General features: G+C 38.2%; 1 protein-coding gene across 1 annotated transcript in view; it reads left to right on the top strand.

Moving 5' to 3' along the window:
• Positions 1-21,006, top strand: part of FARP2 (FERM, RhoGEF and pleckstrin domain protein 2) — a 79,314-nt gene that overhangs the window by 23,678 nt on the left and 34,630 nt on the right. Inside the window, exons 5-11 of the mRNA XM_010561246.1 lie at positions 4,816-4,894; positions 6,790-6,887; positions 9,077-9,191; positions 16,634-16,781; positions 18,174-18,263; positions 19,704-19,867; positions 20,012-20,080. Coding sequence (XP_010559548.1) covers positions 4,816-4,894; positions 6,790-6,887; positions 9,077-9,191; positions 16,634-16,781; positions 18,174-18,263; positions 19,704-19,867; positions 20,012-20,080 — 763 coding nt within the window. The remainder of the gene's footprint in view (positions 1-4,815; positions 4,895-6,789; positions 6,888-9,076; positions 9,192-16,633; positions 16,782-18,173; positions 18,264-19,703; positions 19,868-20,011; positions 20,081-21,006) is intronic.

Here is a 21,006-nt window from a genome sequence, read left to right as displayed (position 1 = left end):
CTGACGTTTTTAATATGTAGTATGGAGTGGGTGGAATGGAAACTTAATGAAGGTATGATTCTTCCTCTGTGATAAATACCTAGATAGATTGGGTCAGCTGGTGTTACGTTTAAGTGAGACATGACATTTGCCATTTCTGAGGTTTTGTAAGTTGTGTTGTCTTACGGTGGAAAGAAAAAGGAGTATTCTGGCTTATTGTACCCGTTGCACGGGAGGAGGTAGCATCTGCAGTCGTGAGATCCTGTCTGAGAGCTGATGCACCTTTCAGAAGGGCTACAAAAAGCTGCACTCAGGGCTTGCTGACATGCAGGGAGTTTCAGCAGGGTGGGTATTTCCATTTCATTCTCAAAAACTCTCTCGATGTGCTCAGGAACAGTTTTGCTAAGAGAGCAGAGGTAGGGATCTCCCACCTGGTGGGTGGCTGCAGCCTCAGAGTTCCCTTTGCTTCGGCTGTGAAATTTGTTTCTGCTCCTTGGCCAGGAGGATATTGCAGTAGTGATGCCATGTTTGCTTTATGCTACTCTAAAAAGTAATATGAAGTGCACTTTAAAGGCTAAAAATAATTGAAGAATACAATATGCTAGTTCTTCTGATGTTGAAAGATTAGATCAAACTTTTTTTCCTTTAGAACAGGGTTAAGCTGTTTGCTTGTTTTCTGTTTCTGATTGTAAAGGCTTTGTGGAAGAGCAAGGATCAGGAGGGTGTGGTGGATTCCTACTCCATTTCAAAATCTTAATTGAAAAATGTTGAAAATCAGTGCTGAGGGATAGTTTTTAGTTACTCTTCTGCCTAAAGCTGATTGCCAGAAAATTAAAAAAAATCACAAATTCTGGCTAGATTTTTTTGACTTTAATGTCATGGTTTTAACTTTTACCAACATTGTTTTTTAAGCAGAAGAGCCAAATCAGCTATAAAAGAAGGGTTCCTTAGGAAGAAGCTTATAAAAGAAGGCTTCCTTAGGAAGTCTTTCACTCTCTATTCCCCCTCCTCCCCTCCCCCCACCCCCCATTGTTGGAGTGCCATATTTTTATATACTCCATGCAGTTACGCTTGGTTTGTTTCTCCAGTGCTCCGGGCTATAAGGTATTATGTTTTAGTCAAAAGATCTGGTGGACCACAGGTCTGTGGTGCTGCTTAGTTACTCCTTCTACATCCTCTTCTATACCACGTAAATTGGGGAAGCTTGGTCTTAGACCATAGACTGATGGCTGTGTTCCCTGATGGTACATATATTGTTCTTAAATCATCTAAAACTATGGGGATGTGCTAAAATTTATGGCTGCTCTGCTGCTTGGTGATCTACCACCCATGTTATGTTGCCAGTGACACTGAAAGATTTCTTTTAAAATTTTTTTAATCTTAATCTGTAGGAGACCCCAGTCAGTTGTCTGGCACATGTTCAAGTTCTGAAATAAATTTTAAATTTGTAAAGTTTTGATAGCTTGGATGAGAGATTTTTTTTTTTCTCTTTTTTCTTTTTATGCTAGTTGAATCCCTTCCTGGCATTCTTCTGTTTTTAAAATTGAAATGAGATAGGACTGTAGAAAGCCTTGAAAATGTTTACAGAACGTTAATTGCATGTATAGTAATTTAAGCTGTTCTTTCACTGAATCCAGTAGCTGACATGATTGCACAGGAACATCTTCCTAAAATGTCCCTTTGACAGTACAGCTGAATACAAAGCCTTAAGAGGAGAATTAATTTAACTACTTGGTAATGTGGACGTTTCAGGAGTAAGGGACTAAGCAAGCTGCAATAACGGAAAGACATTTACTTCTGACCATACAGCTGTGCAAGGCTAGCCACATCTGCTGTGGCTTCAGCCTCTATGCTCCTCAGCCATACCGGGGCTGCCCTTCCCCGGTGCCCCTCTGCCTGGGCTCGCTGCAGGCATGGGTAGCAGCTGGGTGTAGGTGGGCTAGCCTGGCAGCGATGCACACAAAGGCAGTCTGCTCCCTTCTGTGTGCCCTTGCTCTGTGTGCGGCTGCTGGGGGGGGGTGTTTCCCAAGGGAAAAGTGAAATTCTGGAAGAATGAGATGTGGTGAGTTTGCTCATGTTGTCTTTCCTATATTCTCACTTTAAGAAGTTTTGTTGAGGTTCTTTTTTTTGGGGGGGGGGGGGGGTTTTGTTTTTTTTTTTGGAATTTAATGATTTTGGAGTTAACTGTGTAACTTTTAGTCCAGCAGTAGGGGAATGTTAGATGTTATCATGGGCTTTAAGGTAATACAGCTCAAACCTGTTAGTTTATGTTGATGTCGATTGCTGTGTAGCTGTAGGTGTGCAGTTCTGAGTCTTTGACATGCTGTCTAAAACAAAAGCTCTAGGTTATTAACATTTACTTCAAATTAGTCTTGGCTTATGATCTATTCTGAGATATATAGAACTTTGTGTTGTATGATGAGGATTTTATTTTTCATTAATTTCAAATGAATGCAGTCAGTTTTAATACCGAACCACTCCAGAAGGCAAGGAGTTTAGATCCAAATTTTCACCTTCCTAACAGGTGCACAATATCAGGTTGGCATTTGGATACCTTCTCTGAGGTGTTGCCAGTGTTTTGTACGGTGTTGTGTTCACCATACCCACATGGGTAATTTTTCCCAGCTTCTTTTTTTTGTTTGTTTTTGTTCTAGGTTTTGCTCAGATTTGGCCTCTTAAAATAAATTCTGCATCTTGGTTAAGACTGGGCTAGGGTTTCTTTTCCTAATTAGAATGGGACTTATTCATAGAGGAAAGGTGAGATTAAAAAAACAAAAAGAGGAGAAGCTGTGCTACAGAAGCAAATATGTAGTGTTATGTTTTTAATTTTTAATATTTACTGTCATTTGATGTAAGTGATGCTCAAAACACTGCCAAAATTGCTCCCTCAGCAATACTTTCCAGTTGATTGGCGTGAATAATGTGCAGGTCTGTTCCTAACCTTGTGAAGGTCTTCCAAAGGCTCAGAGTATTTTCAGAAATTTGATGTAAAGTTTTGGTCTTTTTACCAGAATCATTAAAACTGTTTATTTTCCTCATTTGGTACATCTCAAGAACTTTAAAATCCTTAGTATGGTTTTAGTCTCTGCCAAATGTGAGCTTTGTGTATCGTTATAGGATGTTATTTCCAGCCTCCTTTCATTTCTAGATACTACACTGTAATTAGAATGTGGATTTTATTTTTTTTTTTGTTCACCAAAGCTTTGGTAATTCTGGTATCAGAGGCTGGGAGCTGCTTTTGTGACAGCTGTGATAGTCTGAGAGTTAGTTCTCCCAGTTACTTGGCAGAAAGCAAAGTTTGTTATTCCCCTGTTAGCAAACGAAAGGGTGAGTGAGTGGAGGAACATTTGGCGTATGGGAATCAGGTATTCCGGACAGAAGAAATCAGTGTACTTTGGGGTTGATGGGGTTAAATTGGACTTTGTCAAGCTTTAAGAGATCTTGGTGTTTAAAATAAATTAAAGCAGGCTGGCTTGTGCTTAACCAACATGCTCAAACAATTTTTTTTTTTTTTTTTTGGCTAAGCTTCCTTTGAAATGGCAGCAGCATGCAGAGTCCTGGGGTGGATGGGGCTGGAAGGCACCTCTGGAGGTCATGCGTAAGCAGGGCTGGCTTTGAGGTTCAGTCAGGTCATGAAATACATGGATATCCGGCCCATAGCACCCAGAGGAGAAGAGTCTAGCAAGAAGAGGGGTTGCAGTTTTTACCTTTCCAGGTCTTCCTCTGCCTTCTATAGGGGGTCTGTCTTTCCTCGGTTTGCCCTGCCTTTCTCTGGCTCAGCACACTCAAGGCAGACTGTCCTCGCTCCTCGTGGGAAGGTGCACACTGGGGACAGGTCTTGGTCTGTCTCAGTTGGGTGTAGATGCCGTCGGTGGAGCATGGGGCTGCAGTGGATGAGCGGCGGTCCTCTTGTCCGGGGGATGCTGCAAATGTGAGATGGATGCTCAGTAGGCTTCTGTAAGCATAGGTTGGCTACTGCTCTGACTGCCTGCAAAATACTCAGCCTTTTCTGCTTTAAGACAGGAAAAAAAGCAGCAGAACGGTGGTGCCCAGTTGTGGCATGGTAAGCAATTGTGGTCCCTTGTAATATTTCTCTGAAAATACTGGTGAAACAGGGAAATGTGGGCATCGAGTCAGCTGGTTCAGCAGACTGAGTCATGACGCTGAAATTGTTAACGCAGTTCAGTTGCAGTTGGATTTTTTTGTTGTAAAGTGTTACACAGAGTGTTATGGACTATTTCAAATAGTTACTTAGGATTCTGTTTAAATTTAAATGTTAAATTAGTTTTCTCCCTGTTGTTGAGATTGACAAGAACAGTGTTAAAATTGGGAAGAAACGGGTATTAACAGGCATGTCGGGAGCAGGCTGCAAATGCACTTTTATCTCTGTGGGGAGCCAGCTGGTTCCGGCTTGTGGATTCAAGTCCATTGACAACTCTGACGGTGGCAGTTGGTGTTGGGAGAGCCTGTGGGATGTGTCTCCACCCTCTTCCCCTTCTGGGAACCTCTCACTGGGTCATTTGTAATGCTTTTGTATGCAGTCAAGTAGTTGCTTTGGGGTATTATAGCTTTCATGTTGCACAAAACTATTTTTATAGCATTCAGACTGCAGACTTGCCTTGGAAGTAGTATAGACAGTTCCTCTGCAAACTTACCTGCTGTATCTCTGTTGACATGGACAATCTATACCCCATAGGCCCACTATAGTTAGCTGGCAAGCTGAAAGCTGGCTTAGGCTTTGTGCGCGTTGTATTTCTCTGCATGTTGGAAAACATAATATGCATGTGCTTATGAAGAACAAGGGTTTTTTTGTGAAATGACTCATTTTTCTTATAGGACCAAAGACTACAATGCTTCGTCTAGCTGTAAAGTTTTTCCCTCCAGACCCGGGTCAGTTGCAAGAGGAATATACTAGGTAAAGTATTTTTCGATAAATTTGATTTGCATTACCTACTGAAATAAAAGGAATGTCGGAGTAGGAGGGCATTGCATCTGTTTCCAAACAAAACTTATATTGAAGATGAGCAAAAGAGCACTTTTCGTTAGTGTAATGGTTTTAGCAGACATATGTTGGCAGATGAATGTTATCAGAAAAAATATTTTTCAAAACAGAAAACAGTGCAGGTTATGGCTTGCCAAACATCACAGTGTCAAAAAAGACAGGGTATAGAGGAAATACTAAAATTTATAAACAGTACCTGTATAAAATAAGTAGTACATAATTTATCATTTAAACTTCAGAAGACCATGCTTTAAGTATTCTACAACTAGCAAACATGCTTTACTGTTCAAGTTTTTTACCAATGCTCATCATGGGTCGCTTCTGCTGATTGCTAACTGATTTTTGGTAAATTAAGCTGACCTATCCACTTGCTAGCACCTGGGAATGTGGTTTGAAGCCTGTGCCTGTAACAAGGACATTATCCATGATTTTAGTGTTTAAAGATCTCATTTAGTGCTTTTCCCAGTTTTACTACTATTAATTGGAATTCCTTTGAGAGATCCGCAGAGGTTCCTTATTATCCTTCAGACTTATTTTAGAGCAAACCAGCATGGTAACTGCTGTGATGCAATGTGCTTGTCTCTTAAAATGATAAATGCTATCTAAATATTTCCTTTGCTCCCCATTTGCTTACGTTAATTGCTGTTTCTTGTAGGAATTTCATTAGGAATACAGCTTTTTGGAGCAGGAACTGTATTGTTGTCTATTTATGGAGTACTTATCATGGAATTCTGATCTGTGCTTAGAGTGTCTAGGTATTTCATAATGCTGTTAATGATACATACACGTTATTGTGAGTCTGTTGAAGAAACCAAGATAGCTCAGTCAGATACGCAGAAAACAGCATACTTTACATAGTCTTTAATACATATCTACAGTACTTCAAAATTTTTTTACAAAGCACTTTAAAAATGTATACCTTTTATTATCTTTTGGCTCAAGAATGTGATACATAATGTTTTACAATTCTTTAAAAAAATTACTGTTCTCTTTCAGGTTGTAATTCAGTAAAGAATATCGATCAGTCTGTCAGTTCAAATGTTTATAGTAATAAATTGTTACCTATTTACTGGAGTCCTTATTGCACCTTCTTTCAAGTAAAAAAGAAAGCAGGAAAGACTTGCCAGCATTACATTCATAAAAATGTATTAAAATTGGTTTAGGTTACTAAGTCAGTCCTTATCAGCACACTTTCAAGGCTGCCATGTTTTTGTTCTATCCTTGTATGTTTTGCAGGCAGCTTATCACTTACACAAAACTGTTACACAGAAATCTATTCCTCTTTAACAACTGATTTGGGAAATACTTCAGTTAAATGAGTGTAGTGATTTAAGAAAACAAAATTTAATTTCTTACTGTCTTTGTAGGCTGCTAACATTACAGTCCTGGAAAATACAAGCACTGAGTAAATAAATTGAGTGCTAGCAGAAACACTCAGTTGTTTTTCCTAACAAGATACTAGATCAGTGATGTTCTCCCATCTTTATTGTAACAGATAAAGTCACTTGAACTATTCATTAAGTTTCTTTCCAGCTAAAAACTACAGCTACTGTTACTTCACAGATCAAACTTGTTATAAGTGTGGTTTTTCTTCTGCTTCCTTCTTCCTGTGTGTTCATTTATGCTGATAAATTGCACTGGATTAGTCACGGGTTGTTTGGTTTGATTTGACCGTCTATGGTAGCAAGGCTTCTGTGTTACCTTGTTCTTGGAGAGAGGAAGAATTAGGAGATGCTAGTTTTATAAAGGACTGCTCAGTTGTTTTAACATTCTTTGATGTGTCAAGGGGGTACTTGTAACTCTCTCAGGTACCTGTTTGCATTGCAAATCAAGAGAGACTTGGCAGAGGAACGACTGACCTGCAGTGACAACACAGCTGCTCTTCTGGTCTCTCACCTTCTGCAGTGTGAGTATCTCGACTGTGGTGACATCAGGTGATGTTGCCATTGCTAACCCAAGTTACAGCGTACAGAAGCTTTTGGTAACAAAAAGCATTTTCCATCTCACAGTATTTCCTTCTGTACATGCAGTAAACCCATTGATAACACTGGATTATCATCAGGGCTAGCTGTGGTGAGGAACAGCTGGTGCTTATGTGTGAGATAACTTTGACTTTGTGGAGACTATATGAAACCAAACCCTTTGTGTATTGTCTGTTTTCCCTGGTCTGCAAACAGAGTCACTAGCATTCCTCATCTTCCAGACAGCTGCTCCCATCTGCCTCTGTGCTTCCTTGGCTTTGTTTCTCAATTTCCCTGTGGCTGGGGGGAGGTAAGTGTATAGACTGGGCTGAAATAAACCTAGAACAAGTTCAACAGTAGGGCTGTCAGCAGCTTTCATCCTTGCTGGGATTGCAAGTGGAAATGGGAAGCAATTGGTTTGGAAGCTCTCCATGTTGCTGCTCGCTCAGTCTGTACGTGCCTAAAGACCTAAAAATGTGGCCTTTAAGATGAGTAGGTTGAAAACCTTGAATGGGTTCAGACACCAAATCAGCTCAAGCAGCAGCCAAATCATAGAGTGTTTACAAATCTGTAACCTGAGCTGCAGAAATGGGTTTTTGTGCCTCATTGCTGGCTTGAAACAAAGGCTATTAAATGATACTTCTTCACATGTTCACTGCTAAATAGTTATTAGTTATATAATTCTGCATTGTAATATAATAATACAATTATAATAATATTAGTTATGGTGATTTTATTGGAAAAGCAAATCTATCTTGTGTGTGTGTGCCATCAGTGAGTGACACAATTAAAATTTGCTCATGATTTTCCAGCAGTGCAGTGTGGAGCTGGTGAGGAAATCTCACCATCTGGCCTTGCTTAGATTGATTCTACCCTACTAGAAAATTAGAAGTGAGAAAGAGTATGATTATTTTTAACACAAATTTCTTTTGAAAAGTGCTTTTCAATTTTTTTTTTTCTTGTTTCATATGCTGGCTTGATTTTAAACAGGATATTGCTGTGTTCTTTTTAAGAACAGATGCCTTGGATGAGATTATTAATTCATTTAATCCAGTCTCCTTTCTCTGACAGTAGTTAATAGCAGATGCTATGGGGAAGCCCTCAGAAATGAAGCAAGCATATGGTGATACTTCCTTTGCTGCATCCATCCAGTGATCTTTGCATGTGGCCCTTCTAAGTCAAAGATTGACTCTGCATCTCTTTGTTTGGTTGCCCTTGATGAACTTTGTTTCCATGCATTTGTCTAACTTTTGAATTTGCTTATATTTTTGGCATCCTCCCATGAAAATGAGCTTCACAGCTTAGTTTTGGGGAGGTTTGTAGGATAACTTATATCCTTTTGTCCTTTTAAAAGTTTTGCATTTTAATTTAATATTGTAACTTCATATTTTACTATCAGAAAAAGTAAATAACTTTTTAAAAAACTTAATTATTCAACTTTGTAATTTTTATATACATCTGCTGTATGTTCTGCCTGCCTCATGCTTTTCTTTTCCAAGCTAAAGACTTCTGGTCTTTTCTGTCTTATCAGATGGAAGCTGTTCTGCACTTTTTGCTTCATGTTTTTTTTCTTCTGTAAATCTCTTCCTAAATCCACAGCATCATTTCTGAAAGGTGTGAATATGTGAAGGGGAGACCAAAACTCAAGATGTAGGCGCTGTGGGGGTTAATAGTCACATAACACTGCTTTCTCTTTTTGCTATGTATTTATTTTTGGACAATTCCTAAAATTAAATTTGCCCTCTTCCCAAGTAGGCTTGTCCATAACTATTTTACATATATTTAGAAAAATTAAATTGAAATGTCCTGGTTTGGTATGAGCTATCTGTAAGGAATAAATGTTTAGACCACCTCACAGGACTTCTACAAGGCTCACATCTTTGACTGTAAAGAAGTCTTAAGTTTTCAAAATGATGTTCAAATACTGCTATAATCCCCAGGAAGTCTGCTTGGGATAAATGTGAGGTTTTGTAAAATGTAGCTGGATACAAAGCTTAATGCACAAATTTGAAGCACTTAAAGGAAAATACATTCTGGCTTTTGGGGTCTCTGAAGTTCTTACCAAGTATTTTCTGCCATTGTTTCTTTTGCATTGTTTCTTCTTATTCTAACATTGTTTTGTTTTCTGTAATAGCCGAAATAGGGGATTTTGATGAATCAGAGGATCGAGAACACCTTAAAACAAACCAGTATTTGCCAAACCAGGAAAGAATTGAAGGAAAGATTCTGGAGTTCCACAGGAAGCATGTGTAAGTGAGAATTAATGGATACTGCTAATGTATACTCCTGGGGAGCAGGTGAACTCTCATGGTGGAGGTTGAGCATGCTGTGTGATAAGATGATATAAGTTGTATAAGTTAAACACCATTTACATCTAGCAAGAAAAGTTGGATGTAGCAATAGTTACATAGTAAGGACAGAGTTGTTGGGCAGTAGTTTTTCTCAAGGGATTTTCTTCAGTGCACCTCTAATAACATACCAAAGAAAGCTATCATGAGCTTGTAATAATGGTTTTAGGCAAAATCATTCTTCAGAATTTCCAGTCTACAAAGTTTACGTTCAGCTTGCTATCAAATGCATAGGTCTTGATTTCTAATTATTTAAATAAAAACAATTGCATTGTACTCATTCTGAACTCATTAAGCATAAAGGAGACGGAGAAGGATGGAGAGAGTGGGGGAGAAATAACTTTCATCAGAAATTTATTTAATCTCACAGCTGGAGTATTTTTGAAATAAGTAAAGTTTATTAGGGACAAAGAAACTATTTGCCACAAATATAAAATTAATTCCAACATGCAGTCAGGAACTGCAGAAACGAGTGCTTTGTTATTTGAAATGCCCACTACTCCCACCGTGTGCATTCAGTGTACAGTAAGATTGTGTGTTTTACGGTCTAATCTGGCTGGTCTTAAAATGTGAAGATCTGCTTGGTATGTGCAGTGTAAAATATTTTGATAAGGAAGAAGATTTGGAGCAGACAGTCAACATGGTGCTTATGAAAGAGAAGTCAGCCTACGGGGAGGATCTGTTGTGACCAAAATACTATGGGGAAGATCAGGGTTTGCATTGCCTGATCTGTATTTGCCACAGCTTTGTTCGTATAGGCTTTTAAACACACAATGTTGATATTGCTGAGAAATTCCAGACCATTACCTGCCATAATGGTCCTAATCTTGCTTGTGCAGTTCTCAGAGCTGACAGGTTAAATCAAGATGAGGTGTTTGATAAAATGGTGATAGAGGTAGACCCATAGGTCTTTCTTTTCTGTAATTTTTGAGACCTTGCATATTAGGATTTAGCAATTTGAAGTGCTTTTATTTGTTGTGAATATCCACACCACAGTTCATTGTGCATGGTTATGCGTTATAATCCAAATACTATATTAGAAATTTAAATTTTCCTTTTGCTCTACGTGGGTCAACTTGGGGATTATTGTCGACTGACTTTCTTTTAAGACAGAACAAGGAGATTTTTCAGGGCAGTGTCTGTGTTTAAGGCTAAGACACATCCTGTATTATTAGAAAATCAGTTCCTGAGAATTTCAGTATTTAACTATTTGCTTTTTACGGTGACTCATTTTCAGTTGTACTGAAATTAGCGGTACTGATGGAACTTCAGCTTTGTTGATTCTTGATGAAATCAGGGGTTTGTTACTTTTTTGCTGCTTTTGAACCTTTGAGGTGCATGTGGAAATGATGAAGGAACAAACTAAATGTTGTTTTGAAGCAATTTGAAGTAATTTCGAAGTAAATTAAAATGTATGCTAGGATTCTTCACCTTGGGAGAAGGTAACTGGGTGAGGGAAACCATTAATTGCACAGAAATATTTCATTATTTTTCTCATGTCAAAAGAAAAGTGCTGAAACAATTGGGCAGTAACTTCAAAGCAAATTAAAAGCAGCAGAGGAACATCCTTTTCATACAACTCGTAACAACATTGTGAAACTTACTGTTGCAAGACGCTGTGGACTCTAAAGCTACAAATGGCTTAATGAAAGGGTTTGATGACATCATGCAGTATAGGCTGATGGCTTTCAAATTTGAGATGAAATGTGTGATTTTGTAGTTCTGGGATAAGTACATCCAGACCATGCACAGAACAGCCCTTTGTTAATCATGTGCCTGGATCCGACTGGGTTGCTTCTGATGTTTTCTTGGTTTACTTTTCTTGATGGAAAGGTCATGACTATCTTCTGAGTGAGTCAGGGACTGGTAATTTTATTAATTGGGTTTGAGCTTTTTTCAAACAAGTTACTTCTAATCATTCTTTACAGTAAGGAAAGTTTGTATTCTTGCTTGTCAGGGAGAAGTCAGAGGAAGGTTAATAAGAAAGATTCCTTGCTTCATAAGTGTACTTTTCATTAGTTTAATGAGAATTGCATCTAATACAGCCATATTATTAAAAGCATTGCAAATCTTATTTAGAAGTGTATGCTCAAACCATGGTAAGATTAAAAGCTGAGGTGTGTGGTTAGGAAAGGTTCCAATGGAAGGTTAGCGATACCTGACTACCCTGAATGTGTGTTTTAAATCCCTATGTGCCTTTGGAAAAATTTTTGTTAGAGATGTAATTTTGGAAGCACTACAATCCTAAAAATAGCTGTGACTTCCTTACATGTCTCTTCTCTCTTCCCTTACCCAGGGAGTATTGGCCACCCTTTTCCATTTTTAGTCGGAGTTGTGAAGGTCCCATATTTTCTCAGAGTTTAGACAAATTTTTCCTCATTTCTGTTCCAAGGACCAAGCAGGAGCATGAGCCTTGGGCATTCGTCTCCTTCCTGGCGATGTGCAGTGTGGTTAAATGGACAAAATGCTTCTCTCGCTCATCATCCTTGCGTGTCATATTTTTATTTTTATGTTTTATTTTCATTTTTTATTTCCTTCAGTAGACCTTATTATTCCCCACTTACCTGTAGCAGACTGATGTTTTCTTCCACTGATGATTGCTTTTGACAGAGACCTCTCATATACACAGATCCTCCAGGAAAAGAAGCCCATTTCTGGCAGGATGGCTCATCTCCAGATTGCTACTGCATCATCTTCTTCCTGCCTCAGTTTTCCTTCTTTACAGCCCTTGCTTTGCCTTGAATACACTTACTCATACACCAGTTTACAGCGGGTTTCTCTGTCACATCAAGCTGGGAGCATCGATTTGCCTTTCTCGGGCTGGCGTTGCAGCAGGACGCCTTCTGGTGCCATACATGAGTTGGGGGAGCAGGAGGATGTGTATGCCTTTGCAGAGGGTGCTCAGTCTCTTTGGATGACACTATGGAGTGTCTCTTCACATCAGAAAGTTGCGGTTTGATTTTTTTTTTTTAATTGCTTCACTGTAGCTATTAGAAGTGGTAGAACATAAAGCTGAATAAAACAATCTGTGTATTTAATCCATTCTGTATCAAAAGAAGAGAAAATATTTTGAGAATGTTGTATTCAGAAAGATGGGAATTGAAAGCTTATTTTCTATTAAATATCCTTTATTTTTTTTCTTTCACTTTTACAAATGCTTTCTTTTACTTTCACAAATATAGAAATATTGTTTTTATATTTAACTTTGCAAATGTAGTAACAGTAAACAGGATGAGTTATATTTTTGGTATAGCACATTACTTAGTTGCTTCAGCAAGAGCCTGAATTAACGTTACTTATTTTATTTCTATAGTTTATTAAAAAAACCCAACTTTATATTTTGAAGATGGTGTATTTGTGGTGGTGCAGTTAAATCCTAGCACCCCAGACACTTAAAATGCAATGTTTACTGCCTTCCTGCAAGTAGTGTGAGTAGAATACTTGCTGCAGGGTGAGTGTAGTCCAGAATTAAACATAACATAATTTGCTTGCCTTCAGATGGCTGTGGTTTTTTTGTTTGTGTGTATATACATAAACCAGGAAAGAAATAGAAGATTTGATACATTTATAGTGACATTTACTGTTATCCCTCATGTCTTTTCACAACTTGTTAGCCTAGTTGTCCATGATTTAAATTCTTTAAATTGTTTGTAAATTAGAAGAACTATAACATTAGGTTGCTATGTAGTCTAAACAATTTCTACACATGCAGCGTTTTGACACTTCATCTTTAAAATTCTGTATTAATCACTGGTTTTAAATGCTCTGTAAATCGCCTGACATTTAACAGCATTTATTTTGAATCGATTGCCCTGATTGCCATGTGAATATTGTAACACACCACCAGTATTTGTCTAGATGGATGTACGAAAGGAACCTTTACACTAAAACCTGTTGCATTGACAGCAGTTTTTGCTGGAAAATACTTGTAATAGATAGTCTGTTGTCCATTGACCTGGGGAAGATTAAGTAGATTTATCTGCTTAATGGATGAACAAAATTAGACCAGGTTGTTTTCAGGCTGGTCTGTGCAGCTTAGTCTGCAGCAAACAGCTGAGGGTAATTACTCTGAAACTGCTTCTCATTTGTAACTGTTTGTGGTGCAGTGTGAGCTGCCCAGCATTGCTCCTGGCTTTCCCCACTCAAAGCTCTTCCTTCTTTGGTAGGTACAGGCAGGTTGTGTGCATGAGAACACTCTTAAAATTGTTTTGGTTTTTTTTTTTATTCTTTCTGTGTTGTGCTATGCTTTGGATCATATCTAATGGAACATAAAATAACTGTCAGTGGTTCTGCATCAGTTTTACTGGACTGTTTATGAAGAATTTTTAGTACTACATAGCTCCAATTTTCTAGTTGCCATTTCAAACAAATATTTGTTTCCTTTCCCTTCCAACCCGCTTTCCCAACCTCCGACAACCTTAGCACCCTCAGCATCCTCTTTAAAAGACAAAGCACCACTTTCATTCTTAATGTCGTTGTATTCAGAAGAATTATAGCAGGAATTAGTGTGGGTGGGAGTTACACGCAGTGCTCTTGGAGTGTAACTCAGAAAGCTGTGGCCAAAATTAATATTTATGATCTATCTTTTTTGTCTTGTATATGTTTAATAAACAGGAACCATGGTACTTCAGCTATTTTGATGCAGTTAAGGAATCTATGGAAGAAATGCTAGTAACACTTAATGCCAGTATAACAACACTTGTTCCAGCATTACTCATTTCAGTAAGGGAAGAGAAATCTTTTTTCCAGAGTAAGCTCTTAGACATAACTAGTACATGTGGTGTTAACACTGGTAGAAGTGTAACTGCAAGACTTTATATGTAGTTTGGCATTTCTTTTTCCATTTGAAATCAGATTTTTCTTCCTCTGTGTGTGTTCTTTACAATACCTTTATACATACATGGTCATGTAATACTGACATTTGGATAAGGTTGAAATATGGACCGAACTTGTAAAGTTAGGAACTTCACTGAATCGCTGCTTTCTCCAGTTGGCAAGAAGTTTTTGGGTTTCCTGTTGTAGTGTTTTAGATTTATTTTTTTTTTTTCCTTCCAGAATGAATAAGGCAATAGAAAACTGTTGAAATCCTATCGTCAAATGTATGTGCATTCAGGCTTACTTTCTCAGTGCATTTTTGTGTTATGTGTGTGTTTAGTCTAAGGAGCATTTTACTAAGAATCAAAGAAGCATTGTTTCTTCTGACAACTTCCATTTTTAAAAGGTTAGCATACTAAATAAGTTTCGTAATTGCACTCTGAATTTTAGAGACAGTTCCTACATGCAGTTAATACGTATTGTCGTCATCCTTGTTTCTGATAAATTCAAATGTAATAATAATTTACTTTAATATTCTCTTTATATTTAAAAGAAATGTATATGGAGCAAAAAAGCTGTTTAATCTAAAACAGGACTATGGGCAGGTAGAAGGAGATATTTTTAAGGAGCATACCTAGAAAGGCAAGTTAGGGTAGCAGGAGAATTTATTTAGGACCAATGTTGTGGTTGGCACTACATAGTACACAAAAATAGGTCATGCTACAAATAGTTTATCATCTGTTTTAATGAAATGAAATACAGTTTTATGGGAAGGAAGGCCATTTCTTGGAAAAGAGGATTTTTAAAATTTGTCTTTGTGTGTGCAGGAATCTAATCTGATTTCAGCACTAGTTGGTGTAAATAGAATAATAATAAATTTTTATCCCCTGTGTGTCTTCCTTGTACATTTACATTTATCCTAGCGAACTTGCACATCGCAAGAACAATTCCATCAGTGCGCTAGTGTAGGTGGCTTGTGTGGCACTTGCTTGGAAGTAATGTAATATTTATTATTTTTAATCATTTTCAGCAGGGATGCAGGGGTCATTTTATACAGCTGTGGCTGAAGCAGCCTCACTGGTCCCAGTGCCCCGGGCAGGTCCTGTGCTGCTTGTGTTTCCATGAAGTGAGCACAGGAGAGGGGTCTCCTGCCTTAGCTAGTTCTCTTGGACTGTATTTATGCCTAAATTGGGCAGTAGTGTTGCCTGGCAGTATGTTTTTAGTTCAGAGACTACCTTAGGTAACAGGCTTGTGTTTGTAATAAGGACTTTTTTACTTTGCAGCGGAATTGGGGCACGTTCAGAAGCAAGAACTCCTTCATTTCCATGGCAGCATTTGCTTGTTCTTGGAGTATCCTAAACCCCCTGTCAGGACCCCTAAACTGATAGAGACAGTTTTGACTTGTAGGGAAAAGGTTTCGTCAATACAAGTACCAGTGCTTCACTAGATCATTTCAAGGCTTGTGAAAGTATATATTTCAGGGTCATCCATATTTTGGGGTCTTGGCCCTTGCATGTTTTGGTGGCATGAGTGCTCTGCACTGCTTTCTGTGTCCTGGGCAAGAGACGTTTCAGGCACTGCACCTCTCCTGCTCTGTGGCTGCTGGCTCTTCTCTGCCCTGCCTCTGGTGATGAGCCTGGATGCACGGTCCATGGCCACCTCTCCTGTTCCTGAGAGCCAGCTGAAAAATGCACTATAATCTAGTAAACTCCCCCTCGTGGAGAATAATGGTGGGGAGGCGGAAGGAAAATTAAAAAAAAAAGAAGATACAGGACTGTTTTGTCATGCAGGAAAACAGAATGTCAGTTGTTTTGCTTCAGCAAACTTGCGGAGAAGTAAATGAAGGCGGAATCTGTGACTGGTGCATGCTAGAGCCTGTAATAGTTTGCATTGCTTGTCTGGACTTTGTGCACACTCAAAAAGGAGGTGCTTCATGTGTGTACATTGTCCTCCTGTTTTCAAAGTCATTTCAACAGCAGATGATACTTCATTTTTAAAATCCTTCTCAGGATTCCTTGGCAAGGAGGAAATCATACAGCCAAAGACTGGGGGAATGCATTGCACCTGATAGTACTAGTGTAATAATTCTCATGTAGTCCTGAAGCCCTGTCTGAAGTGGGTCATTCTGTTGCAGTATTTGCTTTGTTTCTGGCTGTGCAGCTCTTTCATCTCTCACTTTATAGCTGGTTAATATTAACGTGTATACAAGCAAGCAGGAGAAGGAGCATTGTGGATTGAATTCGGATTTGTTCAGCTTTATTGTTTCTAAACTGAAAAGACTCTGAACTAGTTAGCATTTGTTTCAGTGCCTCTATGGGATGCATTTTAGGTTGGTCATCTGCCGTTGCATATTGCTCCTATTACAAAAGTTTCAGTGTAACGCTTAACTTGGAGTGAAACTGCCTAACTAGATGAGATAGAAAATTCTCATTTAGTGCCAGAGTTGACTTAAGTGCATTAGCCATGTTGGCAATATTGTAGAACCAGGTTGTTCTTAAAGCTTTATTTATTTTTCTTCCTCATTATAGTGGTCAAACTCCTGCTGAATCAGACTTCCAAGTGCTTGAAATTGCTCGGAAACTGGAGATGTATGGCATCAGATTTCACCTTGCATCTGACCGTGAGGGCACCAAAATTAATCTAGCTGTTTCACACATGGGTGTGCTGGTATTCCAGGTAAGGTGGGGAGGGCGGACTGGGTATGTGTGTCTGTCTTTCCATTAGCGTGTCTTGGGAGTAAGTCTCTCGTTTTAACTTTAGGTGGCTCTGATGATTTTAAAATTTAGCACATTTTTATGGTCAAGGGAGTTTCATTTAAGCCCCCAAAATATCGTTTCATGCAGTTTGTCCTTGTTGGTGCAGAGAGAAGAGCATCAAAACCAACAGTGACAGCGAAGTAGAAGGGTTTTTGTTGTCTGTTTGAAAGTTATGTATGTGTTCAGAGAAAATCATCATTTCATTTGGTACAGCCCTGGAAAAGGTCTGTAATCCTGGAATTTTGGTTCAGTTTCCCTTGTTTTAATGTTACAGTGTACTTTTGCTGGGATAACATTGCTCTTGGTGTATAGAAGTGCTGTTTCATTGAAGTAATTGGACCAATTAGAATTACTTTTAGAATTAGAATTACTTTTGTTGTATTAAATAAGCGACTTGATGATCAGAGTTCTGTTTATGAAAGCGATCATACTATTTTCCTCCCCCCAAAACACACAGCCAGCCAACCTACTGAAATATTTCCATTTGGGTACTTGTTTTCTGTTCATTTTGTGTCTTACCTGTTCTTTCGTTACTGCGGGGCAGCTTCTCTTCGGAGGTGCATCAGCCACTGCAGTCCTGCAGCTCCTCTTGATCCTCCTCAGTGGTCTCTCAGCCCCTGAGGTTTCCATCATTTCAGCTCATTTGGGTCTTTCCCTTGAAGTACCATTTTTTGTCTCCCTTTGCTCATAGAGGGTGACAGGAGAATTGCTGTGGTACTAAGTGCTGATGGGGTCCTCCCCTGAGGCTTTGGGAGTCAGTGGTATGGGGAGGGGAGGTCTGGTGTGGGGCAGCAGGGTGAAGTGAAGGTAGAGCCTGGTTTTAGCCAAATAAGCAGGCTTGTGAGCAAGAGAGCTTGGCAGGATTCCTCACGCGTGTGGCAAGCACTCTTCAGTATATTTTACTGCCAAATTAGAAAAATTGACTTGGAGGAGTGTGTCTAGAGTTCTGTCTGGAGGAAAAGGAAAGCATCGAAATAAAATGAAACCCTCATCTTGTTCATACCATAAAGTATCCTGAATGTTGATGGGGTTGAAGCATTCCTTTCCCATCTGGTTTTCTAGGTTTTCATTCAGTTTTCTAGTGTCTTTGCAGGACAGACAGACATCGCGCACTTGTAGCTATCCCTGTACTGAAAGATAAAATTGTTTAAGGGAATATTGTCACCAGAAATAAAAATCCAACAGAATGGGTTTGGGGGTGGTATGTGTATGTGTGCACATACACACGTCTATATGCCTGCAACAGAATTTTGTTTGCTGCTCTTACTTCTGAAACTTCTGCCAACTTTTAACTGTTACCATTTTAATTCAGGGTAATACGAAAATCAATACCTTCAACTGGTCGAAGGTCCGTAAACTAAGCTTCAAGAGGAAAAGATTCCTTATTAAACTCCACCCAGAGGTCTGTGTAAGTTTTACTGTAATAATAGGCTGGTCAGTGTTGAAAAAAAATACATATACTTAATTTTATTATGGAAAATTCTAGAGTTTGTAATTTTATAAAATGACTTCAGTGGGGTAGGCCTGACTTCATCATTCAAGTAAAAATCTTTCCTTTCTCACTTCATGTCCATCATCTTAGATTTTTAGGTTTCATGCGTCAGCCTCAGCTTATCCTTGACATAAGGATACACATGTGTAAATGTAAGATAAGAAAAAAAAAACCCCAAACCCAAGTATTTGGTGCATCCTGTCTCAGTACTTTAACTCTGAAAAAGTTACATTTAATATTTCCCTTGGATATAAGTGGAGGTTAACACTCTCATGAGCTCTCTGATCCATTATTGTCAAAATGAACTAAGGTAACTTAGTAATTGAAATAACTTAGTAATTGAAAAAAAACCAAAAAACTTAGTAATTGAAATAGTAAATCTCTGTTGTTTAGGTAAAAGTGTGTTAGGAAGTGCTTTTTGGCTGTAGCTTCTTAAAAGAACACTGTAGTGCACTGCTGATACAAACAGTGATTGCTTTATATGACTATTTCCTCCAGCTACTTGTTGAATATGTGCTGCTTGAATGAGAAATCTGGTAGAGAGTCCCTTGATTCAAATATGAATAACCTGATACACCTCAGGAAAGAGTAGATGGCTGAGATTATATTGTTGGAGCTTAATTTTAAGGACTGTGTGATTACTCTTGCTACAGCCTTATCTTTTCTGTATGTCTATATAGCAGAAGTGTTATTTTTCGTGCTTGGCTGATTTACAGTAGATGTTTTTGATTGCAAATGTCATCAAAGTTGTTATTGCTTCCACACTGGATGACTAGATTATGTTCAACATACGCTTGTATTAAAATGGGGGGAAAAAATGTTTGGACATGCTATAGTTATGTGTATCAAGGAAAGCTGAAGCAGGACACACTGTCTGCATGTGTAGTAATGTGTCTCACAAAGACACCCTCAGACATTTCATGTGATAACTGTACTCTGACATACACAATTTTTTCCAGTCTCCTCTAAATCTCAGGAAGTAAGACAAGCATCAGAACTTCTAAGGAGAAAGTATTTTAAAATCACTACTATTTCACTTAAATATTTTAATTTCTTTCAAATTCTTAACTTTATGATCCATATTTCTTAAGGTGGATTATATTGAGCATGTTTCTAAAGTCAAGTGCATTTTGAACACTTTTACAGTTTCAAGGTAAACAAATGTTTTTGAAAGCTATTAAATACCTTAAACTGCATTCAGAATCACTTCTATTGCTTTAAGGCATATGAGAAGTGACTTAGCAAAATACTGCATCTCACTGGAGTTCAGCCTTTTTGTTGGCACCTATTTGTACTTTCCTTTTCTCCTCCATTGCCATTAGCTATTTAGCTTTTGTGTTTTGTTCTCAGGGCCCGTATCAAGATACGTTGGAGTTTCTTTTGGGAAGTAGGGATGAGTGTAAAAACTTCTGGAAAATCTGTGTTGAATATCACACATTCTTTAGGCTCTTTGATCAGCCAAAGCCAAAGGCTAAAGCAGTGTTCTTCACCAGAGGGTCATCGTTCAGATACAGGTAGGGAGAAACAACAGATTTATTAAAGCTGAATTCCTTATATCGTAGAAAATGAGATCAAAAGGAAAAAGTATTCTAAAGCCATTCCATGCATAATTCTCATCCACTGCGTTTCATAATGTTTGTACTTTTGTGCTTTCACAGTGGACGAACACAGAAGCAACTAGTGGATTATATTAAGGACAGTGGGATGAAGAAAACCCCATATGAAAGGTAAATACAAATAGTTTTGTAAAGTGAAATGTAGTTGAGACTTTCACAGTGCCCTTATTTCCTAAATTTCAGTCTTTCTAAATGATGCTTGGAGGCATGGTCATTTGCTGACTTCTTAGTTACTAAGGTCTTCCTCAAATTTAAGGTAGCTGAACTAAATTTAGAAAAAAATATAATTTTTTGATGATGTAAAGAAGGTTAGGAAAGTTTCAGTATTGCATTTTAATGTCCGTGGATAATGTGTGACTTAGCCATCTAAAAGTTCAGTATGTTTTGAAGATTCACTGAAATTAGTGAGGACTTGTCTGTATGTCACTGTAGCTATGCAACTAGCCAGTGGCAGAGCACATAATTGAACTTGGGATCTGCAAGTCTGAAACTGTGACCTTAAATACTCATTCATTTCTAAACATATAAATGAATTAAGAATGTGCATTTTAATTATAGAATTGTCATTTACTTTGATATGAAACAATCCTGTCTACATGTGGGAAACCCTTCATAGTCTTTGATCTGAAAGATTATAGGAACTTAACAGGAAATTTAAGAAATCTGCCTTAATCTACTATTAATAAATATTTTTAATGTCTAGGACTACAGTTGAGCTCTTTTCTGTATGAAAGATTGATTTTCTAGTAAATTATTGACATAGAATGAATCTAACCACAAGTGTGATACAGGATACCACTTTTTGGGGTGTAACATATGTTTATGTGCCATAGATTATAGGGTTGACTGAATTGTAAATTGTTTGTAAAATTGTTACAGATGAACTCACTCTGGTTTTGAAACCATTCATTTGTAGATGTTTATACTGGTGACAAAGGAAGAAGTTAAACTAAGTGTGCTATTAGGTCTAGTCTTCTGCCCTGAGTTGCTCTTGAGTTCTCTTTCAGTGGTATGAATGACCTGGATCTAGCTTGATT

The sequence above is a fragment of the Haliaeetus leucocephalus genome, unplaced genomic scaffold, assembly GCF_000737465.1.
Source record: "Haliaeetus leucocephalus isolate CR32 unplaced genomic scaffold, Haliaeetus_leucocephalus-4.0 Scaffold143, whole genome shotgun sequence".
In the NCBI taxonomy this organism is placed as follows: Eukaryota; Metazoa; Chordata; class Aves; order Accipitriformes; family Accipitridae; genus Haliaeetus; species Haliaeetus leucocephalus.
This window is presented reverse-complemented; position numbering and strand designations above follow the sequence as displayed.